The sequence below is a fragment of the Bison bison genome, unplaced genomic scaffold (genome assembly GCF_000754665.1).
Source record: "Bison bison bison isolate TAMUID 2011002044 unplaced genomic scaffold, Bison_UMD1.0 scf7180017864473, whole genome shotgun sequence".
Lineage (NCBI taxonomy): Eukaryota > Metazoa > Chordata > Mammalia > Artiodactyla > Bovidae > Bison > Bison bison.
In genome coordinates, this window is record NW_011495034.1 from 17,873,396 (window position 1) to 17,884,484 (window position 11,089).

An 11,089-nucleotide genomic window follows, 5' to 3' on the forward strand; every position below is an offset into this window, starting at 1 on the left:
GCATTTTGCATGATGGACTCTGCATATAAGTTAAATAAGCAAGGTGACAATATATAGCCTTGGCATACTCCTTTCCCAATTTGGAACCAGTCCATTGTTCTATGTCTGGTTCTAACTGTTGCTTCTTGACCTGCATACAGATTTCTCAGGAGGCAGGTCAGGTGGTCTGGTATTCCCATCTCTTTAAGAATTTTTCATAGTTTGTTGTGATCCACACAGTCAAACAGTGAAAACAGTGACAGACTCTGCATTCAGATGGATATATCTGTCCTTTTCTCCTTTGCCTTTTGCTTCTCTTCTTTTCTCAGCTATTTGTAAGGCCTCCTCAGACAACCATTTTGCCTTTTTGCATTTCTTTTTCTTGGGCATGGTTTTGATCATTGCCTCATGTATAATTTGTGAACCTCCATCCATAGTTCTTCAAGTACTCTATCTATCAGATCTAATCCCTGGAATCTATTTGTCACTTCCACTGTATAATTGTAAGGGATTTGATTTAGGTCATACCTGAGTGGTTTAGTGGCTTTTCTTACTTTCTTCAATTTAAGTGTGAATTTAGCAATAAGGAATTCATGATCTGAGCCACACTCAGTTCCTGGTCTTGTTTTTGCTGCTATAGACCTTCTCCATCTTCAGCTACAAAGAATAAAATCAATGTGATTTTGGTGTTGACCCTCTGGTGATGTCCAAGTTTAGAGTCGTCTCTTGTGTTGTTAGAAGAGGGTATTTGCTATGACCAGTGTGTTCTCTTGACAAAACTCTGTTAGCCTTTGCCCTTCTTCATTTTATTCTCCAAGGCCAAGCTTGCCAATTACTCCAAGTATCTCTTGACTTCCTACTTTTGCATTCCAATACCCCATGATGAAAAGGACATCCTTTTTTTTTTTTTTTTTTTGGTGTTAGTTCTAGAATGTCTTGTCGGTCATTATAGAACCATTCAATTTCAGCTTCTTTGGCATTAGTGGTTGGGGCATAGACTTGGATCACTGTGATATTGAATGGTTTACCTTGGAAATGAACAGAGATCATTCTGTTGTTTTTGAGACTGCACCCAAGTACTGCATTTCGGACTCTTTTGTTGACTATGAGGGCTATTCCATTTCTTCTACTCCTGCATATTAGACAAGGAGTATTTTAAAGTGGTTACTTTTTATGAATATGCACAAAACTGAAAATATTTTTATTAGTCCCCAAATAGTAGAATAAAAATGTTTTTAGTGTTAAAAAAATAACCAGGCTGAATTAATCCTCATGTCAAGGAGATACATTTTGGAGCGGCAAATATTGCCCCCACTAAGAATGTGCTTATTAACCAGTTGAGTATCTTCTTTGGAGAACTGTCCATCCAAGTCTTTGCCCATTTTGTTATTGGCCCTCTGTACCTTTTTATGCCATCAGATTCTCATAAATACATGTACCATGGGCTTTCATTGCCCACTATTCACAGAGGCAGAAACCGAGGCTCAGAGGGACCAGATAACTTGTTCCAGACACACAGCTGGTGAGAGTTCCTATGTCTGTCTGAACCTGTGACCTATGCCCTTCATGATGCTTTTCCACGCCTCTCAGTTAGTGTTTCGGGTGTCTGGAGCCTCAACCTTGGAAATCTCTCTGTGAGAGCCAGATCCAAAAGGGAGCAAAGGCCACTTGTGCCAAGATATCCATGGAACAGAATGTACACTGAGGAAATAATGAAGATGCAGCAAGAGCAGAGAAGTCCTTTTTCTGGTCGTTTTTGGCAGAGCAAGCTGTGTCCAGGAACTCCTCCAGGGAAGCACACCCATTTTAGGCCCCAGGGAAGTTCGGCACCAGATGAACTAGATACTCCCCAAATCCACTCCCTCTTCTTCCTGGATATACAGCTTGGCTGTACTTTCCAGCATCCTTTGCTGTCAGGACGGTCATGTGACTGAGTTCTGCCAATGGCACGTGGGCAGAAGTGATGAGCCCATTTCTGGCCCAGCTCATGAAGTCTTCCCACAAGCTTCCATTCTCTTTTCCCATCTTCTGGATGATGGATAGGAGACCTGGTCCTGGAGGAGGTTGGAGCCATGAGTGGGAAGCAGCTCGGGTCTTTGAATGACCACATGGGTGGAAGGTCACCACAGACCAGGAATGCCCGGTCAGACTTCATGTGAGAAGACAAAACCTTGTATGGAGTTGAGCCACTGAGATTCGTGGGGTTGTTTGTGCAAGTAGCATTTCTTAACTAATACACTCTCCTCTGTCTCTGTGTTCTCCCTTGAAGGGGAAGGTTAAGGTTGGGTTATTGAATGAGTGAATGAATATGCTTCTCAAAGATCTACAATTGAGGACTGAATGAATGATTTCATCAACTCCTCCTGTCAAGTGGTCCCAGGGTGGACACATGTCTGGGGTTCCCTGCTGGCACCTGCTCGGCTACTTCCCAGGTCCTGAGGTCTGGCTGAGACTCCCCACCCTCTCACAGGGTGACCTTGTGCAAGCCAGCTCATGTACCAAGGTCAAGGGCTTCTCCGCTGGGAGAGAGGGGGCCGTGGGTCTCCTGCCCCACCTCACAGGAACAGCACATGCCAAGGAACAAAGCAGACACTGTTGCAGAGGATTTATTTTCCAGAAGGCCTGAGGGGCAGGGGCAGGGGCAGGGGCAGGACAGGAGGGAGGGAGATCCCAGAACACTTGGAGGCCATGTGCATGGGCAGCGGGCAGGTTAACACTTCTAGTACCTGTAGTGGACAAATGCCCTTGGGCTCTAGGAGGGGACACAAGCCCTGAAAGACACTGATGTTTATGCCTGGCAAAGCCACATTCCCTGTGGCTTCCACCTGAGCCTAACAGCAAATCCCTTCAGATGGGTATTCCCATTCTCAGGTGAGGCTCAGAGAGGTTAAATGTTCTCCTCAGGGTCACACACTGACAACCACCCTGCCATGCTGCATCAGGGTCCCTCAGAAAGGAAAAAGCACAGATACCTGGGGAACCTGTTGTCCCCAAAGAGTTCCAGATGAGTCCCAAATCCCAGTCATTAGCCTGGCCACAGCCACCTGAGAACAACCTCCATTCAAGGCTCTTTCCCTTAACTATACCCCACACATTCACTTCAGGGGTCAGGAAATCACTGCCTTGTTCCCGTCCCACACATTTCCTAGAAGTTCTTCCCGTCATTTATTTGGCCTTTTAAGCATTTGCCTTCTTTACTTATACAAATATAACTAGAGCTTATAATACCAAGCCAAGTGTAGTCATTCACACTGTAGCATGAATTTCATTATTAGCTATTTGGGAAAGGAGGAAGAAAAAATGAGGGACTCTGAAGAGTTCCTCTGAAGAAATCAGGCCTGGATGTTGGAGGTTGGAGGGGCAGTAAAAACCCAAGGGAAGCAAGAAGGTTAAAGACCTCTAACATGCAGGTAAAATGGGGGAGAAAAGTGATTCTGGGCAAATTTGAGGCTTCCTAATGGACCCCACCAGCCCTTCGCTGGATGACCTTAAGTCTCTGTATTGATGCATGAGAGCCTTTGGGAGGTGGGAGAGAGAAACTACTTTCATTGACTCAGTCTGCAGCCTGTTACTGAGCTCTGATTCTGAACCAGCCCCTGTGCTCTGTGCTGGAGGCCAGGAGACCAAAGTAACTCAGGTGTGGATGTTGGTCTAGCTGATAGGGCTGGAGGACAAGCTCCCAAGTCCTGAGAATTCTGGGAAGATGGTGATCAGTGTTGCTAAAGAGAGGCAGAGGGCCCATGGAAATTTAAAAAACTGAATCTCAATTACTGGCTGCTTAGGTCGAGTGATGATGCCCTGGAGGACAGATGGGGTCGGACAGGTGCAGAAAATGGAAAGACATTCTGGGTATCAGGAGCAGCCCAGGAAAAGAGCCAGAAGTGGAAAGGTATGACATGGGTTGGGAGAACAGGGAGCTGGAACCCAACATGCATGAAGGGAAATGAGGCAGGACTGGAGACTGAGGTGCCAAGCTCAGGAGCTCTGACTTCAGCTGAGGGCAATGGGGAGCCATGGAAGGGTTTGGAGCAGAGGAGTGACTAACCAGGATGGTGGATCCTCTGGCTTTGGTGGGGCAGAGGGTGGGTTGGAGGGTAAGAGGGGAGATGAGAGTCACAGCTGGAGGCTTGACTGAGGGTGACAGCTGCAGGGATTAAGCTCTGTCAGCACTGAAGGAGTCGTTGGCACAGGCTCATGTCAGGAAGCCGCTGTAACAGGAGGGAGGTGGGGATCTGTGAGCCTTCCTGGAAGAACCAAGGCCACGGTCATCAGAGCAGGGCCTGCCTCATTGGTTCAGCTTCTGGAGAATCTTCTTCACCCAGTGCTGTTTGGGGTCAGCACAGATCTCTCGGTCCTTCACAGTCAGCAAGCTGGAAGGCAGAAACACCAGGGGGAGAAGGAAGCCTCATTAGCATGCAGCAAGGATGCCATGGTCCACTGCAGATGGTTTGCATACAGCAGGTGACTCATAAATGCAGGTGACTCACATGTCTTAAGAAGGACAGGGGGAAATAAACATCAAGGACTTCCCATACCTTCAGCCCCAGCCCCAAGTGCCTGGACAGGCCAGGAAATAGAATGCACAAGAGGCTCATAATCACTGCTGACACTGTCTTGGGAGAGAGTATCGGGTAGTGGATAGTGGCCAAGAGCATGAACTTTGGAACCAGCTTATCTGGGATTAAAGTTCTAGCTCTGCCACTTGTTAGTGAGTCCCTTAACTTCTCTGAGCTTCTGTTTTCACATTGGTAAAATGGGCGTGATAATTGTGGTCCAACTTCCTGGGAATCTGATGACGATTTGATGAATTAATATATAAACTGGTGTGCTCACGACAGTGCACAGCAGACAGTAGATGCTATATAATTGTGCCACGAGCTGGCCCAAAGGTCTGTTTTTAACTTTTTTTTAAAAGGCAGAGGAACCAGCGATCAAATTGCCAACATCTGCTGAATCATCGAGAAAGCAAGAGAGTTCCAGAAAAACGTCTATTTCTGCTTTATTGACTATGCCAAAGCCTTTGACTGTGTGAATCACAATAAACTGTGGAAAATTCTGAAAGAGATGGGGATACCAGACCACCTGACCTGCCTCTTGAGAAACCTATATGCAGGTCAGGAAGCAACAGTTAGAACTGGACATGGAACAACACACTGGTTCCAAATAGGAAAGGAGTACATCAAGGCTGTATATTGTCACCCTGCTTATTTAACTTATATGCAGAGTACATCATGAGAAATGCTGGGCTGGAAGAAGCACAAGCTGGAATCAAGATTGCTGGGAGAAATATCAATAACCTCAGATATGCAAATAACACCACCCTTATGGCAGAAAGTGAAGAAGAACTAAAGAGCCTCTTGATGAAAGTGAAAGAGGAGAGTGAAAAAGTTGGCTTAAAGCTCAACATTCAGAAAACTAAGATCATGGCATCCGGTCCCATCACCTCATGGCAAATAGGTGGGGAAACAGTGGAAACAGTATCAGACTTTATTTTTTGGGGCTCCAAAATCACTGCAGATGGTGATTGCAGCCATGAAATTAAAAGACGTTTACTCCTTGGAAGGAAAGTTATGACCAACCTAGACAGCATATTAAAAAGCAGAGACATTACTTTGTCAACAAAGGTTTATCTAGTCAAGGCTATGGTTTTTCAAATAGTCATATATGGATGTGAGAGTTGGACTATAAAGAGGGCTGAGCGCTGAAGAATTGATGCTTTTGAACTGTGGTGTTGGAGAAGACTCTTGAGAGTCCCTTGGACTGCAAGGAGATCCAAGCAGTCCCTCCTAAAGGAGATCAGTCCTGGGTGTTCATTGGAAGGACTAATGTTGAAGCTGAAACTCCAATACTTTGGCCACCTGATGCAAAGAGCTGACTCATTTGAAAAGACCCTGATGCTGGGAAAGACTGAGGGCAGGAGGAGAAGGGGACGACAGAGGATGAGATGGCTGGATGGCATCACCAACTCAATGGACATGAGTTTGGGTAAACTCCAAGAGTTGGTGATGGACAGGGAGGCCTGGCGTGCTGTGGTACAAAGGGTTGCAAAGAGTTGGACACGACTGAGTGACTGAACTGAACTGAACTAATAAAAGTCACATAATATAAAACATACTATTTTAACCATATTTAACTGGACAGTTCAGTGGCACTAAGTACATTCACATTATTGTGCAACTATTACCATCATCCATCTTCCGAATTTTTCACCTTCCTAAACTGAAAGTCTGTCCCTATTAAACACTATCTCCCCACCCATCCTCCCACTCTCTGATCCCTGTCATCTAGCAATGTACTTTCTGACTATGAATTCGACTATTCTTAGGTACCTCATGGAAGTGGAATCAAACAGGATTTGGCTGCACCTAATGTATATTGAAATGCATTTTTAAGGTTCACTTGGTATATGTTGGCCTGAACTTTTAACATTGATTTTCTTCATAAATCCTTCAACGACCCTGTGAACCTCCAGTATTCTATCTGCTTCACAGTGAGGAAAGTGAGGCCCAAATGAGGTAAAGGAACTTGCCCAAGGGCCAGAGCTGGTAAGACCTGCCTCATCGTGCTGGCCGTAAACTGGATGCTCTGGGGCAGGGCCTTCAGAGAACTTCCCCATCCGGGCCCGCCCTGGAGAGATCTGAGAGCAGACAAGAGTGGGGAGCAATAGCCCAAGACCACGTGGCAGTTGTGGGCTCGGGCTTCCACTTTTGCCAGAGCTGCAACAAACACCCCTGATCTGCACACGTGTGTGCACACATACACACAGATGACCAATGAACAGAAAGAACAAAGAAGGCAGCAAAGCAGGATTGATCTTGGCCATGGACAGCCTGCCCTGGCTGCTCTGTGGCACCGGACAAGGCCCGGCCATTCATTGAACCACATTCCTTCTAGAATCCCTTCCGGCTCAAGATCCAATAATCATGTGTGTCCCTGGTGGCTCAGTGGTAAAGAATCCATGTGTCAAGGCAGGAGACTCAGGTTCAATCCCTGGGTTGGGAAGATCCCTTGGAGAAGGAAATGTCAACCCACTCCAGTGTTCTTCCTAGAAAATCCCATGGACAGAGGAGCCTGGTGGGCTACAGTCCATGGGGTCACAAAAGAACAACTAAGAAACTGAGCGACTAAACAACAGCAACTGCCTCTCACTGAGCATCTATTATATGCCAAAAATTGAGTATTACACTTCCCACTTCCTATTATCATGCCCTGCGACGCTCAAAAAGGCCCCATAACTCACTGTGTCCATTTATTCACCTGTAAAAAGGAGATTTCACAGTACCTACTACACTGAGTTGTTTGAAGGACTACTATTTATTAATATTTATAAAGTGTTTATAACAGTAACTGGCACTTAACAAGCACTCTCTACACGTTTGATAAAAATAAATGAAGGTGGTCATTCCCATTATACTGATGGGGAAACTGAGGCCCAGTATTGAAGTAACCAAGACCCTGGCAGGGCTTCCTGCTTCAGTCTTCTTGCCTTTTACCACTTTGAGGGGTGGAAGATGAATGAGAAGGATGAAGAGGGGACGATGACACAGACCCAAAGGGGCTCATGAATCCCCAGGTTCAAACACCCCACCCCCAGCAGACTCCAGGCCAAGGAAAAGGAACCAAAGAAGCTGAGAGAAAGCAGCAAAGGAGAACAAGGACCCAAGAGTCCTGGTTCCAGCCTGGGCAACCTTGAGCAAGTCATTTCTCCTCATCCCATCCTGAGGCTGTTTCTCTATCTGTGGAATGGAAATAATAGCACCTCCTTGTAGGATCACTATGAGAATGAAACAGTCATGCTCAGAGCAGTGCCTGGCCCAGAGGAAGCACTTAGTGTCAGCTCTTAATATTCTCCTGGTAAGCATGGGTTGCCTCATTGAAAAGGAATGAAATAATGCCATGTTCTGCAATATGGATGGACCTAGATGGCACCCCACTGCAGTGCTCTTGCCTGGAAAACCCCATGGACGGAGGAGCCTGGTGGGCTGCAGACCATGGGGTCACGAAGAGTCGGACACGACTGAGCGACTTCACTTTCCCTTTTCCCTTTCATGCATTGGAGAAGGAAATGGCAACCCACTCCAGTGTTCTTGCCTGGAAAATCCCAGGGACGGGGGAGCCTGGTGGGCCGCTGTCTATGGGGTCGCACAGAGTCGGACACGACTGAAGCGACTTAGCAGCAGCAGCAGAGATTGTCACACTGAGTGAAGTAAGTCAGACAGAGAAGGAGAAATATCATACAACATCCCTTATATGTGGAATCTAAAAAGAAATGATACAAATGAACTTATTTACAAGACAGAAAGAGACTCACAGACTTAGACAACAAACTTATGGCTCCTGGGTGGGCGAAAGGATGGTGGAGGAGGCACGGTTAGGGAGTTTGGGATGGACATGTACACACTGCTATATTTAAAGTGGATAAGCAACAATGGCCTACTATATACAGCACATGGAACTCTGCCCAGTGTTATGTGGCAGCCTGGATGGGAGGGGAGTTTGGGGGAGAATGGATATATGTGTAGGTATATCCCTTTACAGGTCCCTTTGCTGTTCATCTGAAATCATCACAACATTATTTGTTAATGGGCTATATCCCAATAAACAAACAAAAAAAAATTAGAATGGACTGCCTCAAATAACTAAATCTCAGGGCACTGGGGATCAGCCTGTCCCCTGCACCCTGCCCTCTATAGCAGCTCTACACTACCTATCTCACCATGCCCGCGGATGCACCCTCTGCGATCTCAGAACCAGGCACGTGCTGCCTGGCACAAAGGAAGTGCCCGATAAGATCTGTCGAATGATCACATGGGTTTTTTTTTTTTTCTTGGTACACCCAAGCCTCAGCTGAGCCATCTAGTCCAGCCAGGGGCTCCCCCTGGCATCCAGGCGTCCAGCTGCATTCCTCCAGCCCCGGGTAGAGACCACCCACGAGCACCTGGATCCTCCCGGGCAACACCCCTCAGGCTCTTTAGGGCCTTGTCTCCCCAGCTCCCTACTCACACCACGCCAGGTCTCCGGCAGGAATTTGAAGTCCAGTAGTAATATTTCACCAAACGCAGGGGCAGAGGGTAACGGATGTAGTCCCGGCAACAGACGCTGTCCTCCACGTTGGCACCGTAGGGGCCTGGGGGAGAGGGGTGTTCAGGGGCGTCACAGGCTGGTTTCCCTTGGCCCTCACCTCTGTCTTAGCTTTTCTGTTCTCATGCGGAAGGTTGGTGTCCAAAGGATTCTGGGTCCTCAAAACCCCACTCTGGATCTCTAAGAAGCCATTAAGCACCCAGAGTCTACACTCTGCATCAGCCAGCTCAGGGGAGAGGGAGTCAGACTCATTGAGCATCAGCAATGCCCTAAGGCGACTTCCCTGATAGTCCAGGGATTAGGACTCTGTGCTTCCACTGTAGGGGGCACAGGTTCAATCCCTAGTCAGGGAACTAAGGTTCTTTAAGTGGTATAGCACTCCCCAAAGAAACAAACAAACAGACAACAAAAAACAATGCCTAGTGTGGCCAAGAATAAAAAACCCACCAAAACTCAACCAAACAAACGGAACAATGCTGAAGCTCTAGATGGGCTCCAGAGACTCTGAACAGGAAGGAGCCTTAGAACTTTGCTATTCGAGGTGAGGTCTGTGGACCCTCATCACCATCACCTAAGAGCTTGTCAGAAAAGCTCAGTGCCTCGTCCCAGCCAGGCTGAAACAGATGTGCACTTTGAAGAACTCTCCAGGTCTTTGGAGAATTTCCCTTCAGCTCACATCTACTTTAATCCCCTTCCTGGAGCAAATGGTGAGACTGGGGTCCAGAGAAGGAGGCGGATTTGCCCAGACCACACAGCAGGACCCAGGAGAGTGTCAGGTCAAGGGCTCAGACAGAGTCCAGTCACCCAAGCCCCGGTTCGAGTCTTACTCTACTCTGAGTCACGTAACATCTCTGAGACCTAATTTCCTCCTCAGATCCAGGGGGTAATAATAGTACCTACTCTCTGGGGCCTTTAATGCAGGGAAAAGTGCTCAGGAACCCCCAGTAAATGAGCAGTCATCGTTCCTGACTCCCAGCCCAGTCCTCATTCCCCTACCCAACACAGGGCAGAAGAGCAGACCTTGAGATGGAAAGAGAAATCAACAGCCCAGTGTTGAGGGGAAGTTCCAGAGCAAAAATGGGGCAGTGAGAGGGCAGGACCAGTCTTCCAAGGGAATAGCCCTTACCCCTGCTCCCACCTTTCCCCACCCAGCCGGTCCTCCTTCAGGGGCTCCTTCTCCACACCCCAAGACCCTATTCTTGAGTTCTCTAGGGGGACCCTGGGCCATGCCCACCACCACCCCTAACCCAGCTGAGGCAGATCCTAGACTCCAAGCCTTCAGCGCTGCTCATTTAACAGACATAAAGACTCAGGTCTGGTAGAAGCAATGGAACTAGCCCAACAGCCAACAGACTGGTGTCTTCGGCTCTCAGTTCAGTACTCTCTCCACCACTACTGTCTGACCTTGACTTCTGCAGAGAGCCCTGCCTCTTCCCAATCTCACCTGCCTCTGTTGCTTGAAGTATCATAGCCAGGAGGATGAGGGCAGCCAGGAGAGGGGTCTGCAGGCTGGCCATCGTTTTGACCTGTGTCCCAGCTCAGGTGTCTACAATCACCAAAGGACAGGGAGGTCTGGTATTTAAGCACTTGCTACACCCACAAGCCTCAGACACTCTTAGTCACCCGTGAGGCCAGAGTCTCTGACATTCACATTATGAAAGAAGAACTCCTGCTTCCTTCAAAGAGGAGGAAATTCTCTGTGGCCAGGAATCACTCAGAGGGGACCCCCACGCTCACCTCTCCCTGAGTCTCAAGAGATGTGAAATCCCCCTTGAGCTGGGCTTCTTGGAGGCCTGTGCTCCCTGGGGTCTGCTGGCTGTGTGGTCTTGGCCATGTCACTGGACGCCTCTGGGTCTCAATTTACCCATCTGGAAATGGGGGAGACGTTTTCAGAGTCCCACCGACTTACCCCAGTGGTTGTTTGTAAATCAAGTGAGAATGGGGACAGGAGACAAACAGCCCCAAGCCCTCACATGGAACTGAGGCCCATCTTGTCCCCTTGGTGACCTTCATCATGGATCTGTCTTCA

The 11,089-nt window shown here is 47.8% G+C and overlaps 1 protein-coding gene across 1 annotated transcript; it reads right to left on the reverse strand.

The window, feature by feature from the left end:
* Positions 1–2,569: 2,569 nt before the first annotated feature.
* CCL22 (chemokine (C-C motif) ligand 22) lies at positions 2,570–10,640 on the reverse strand. Its single transcript, XM_010861894.1, has 3 exons — positions 10,505–10,640; positions 8,983–9,106; positions 2,570–4,349 (listed from the first exon to the last, which is right to left on the reverse strand). Exons 1-3 carry the CDS (start codon positions 10,575–10,577, stop codon positions 4,265–4,267), a joined length of 282 nt encoding a protein of 93 aa, XP_010860196.1. The 5' UTR covers positions 10,578–10,640; the 3' UTR covers positions 2,570–4,264.
* Between the last annotated feature and the right edge of the window lie 449 nt (positions 10,641–11,089).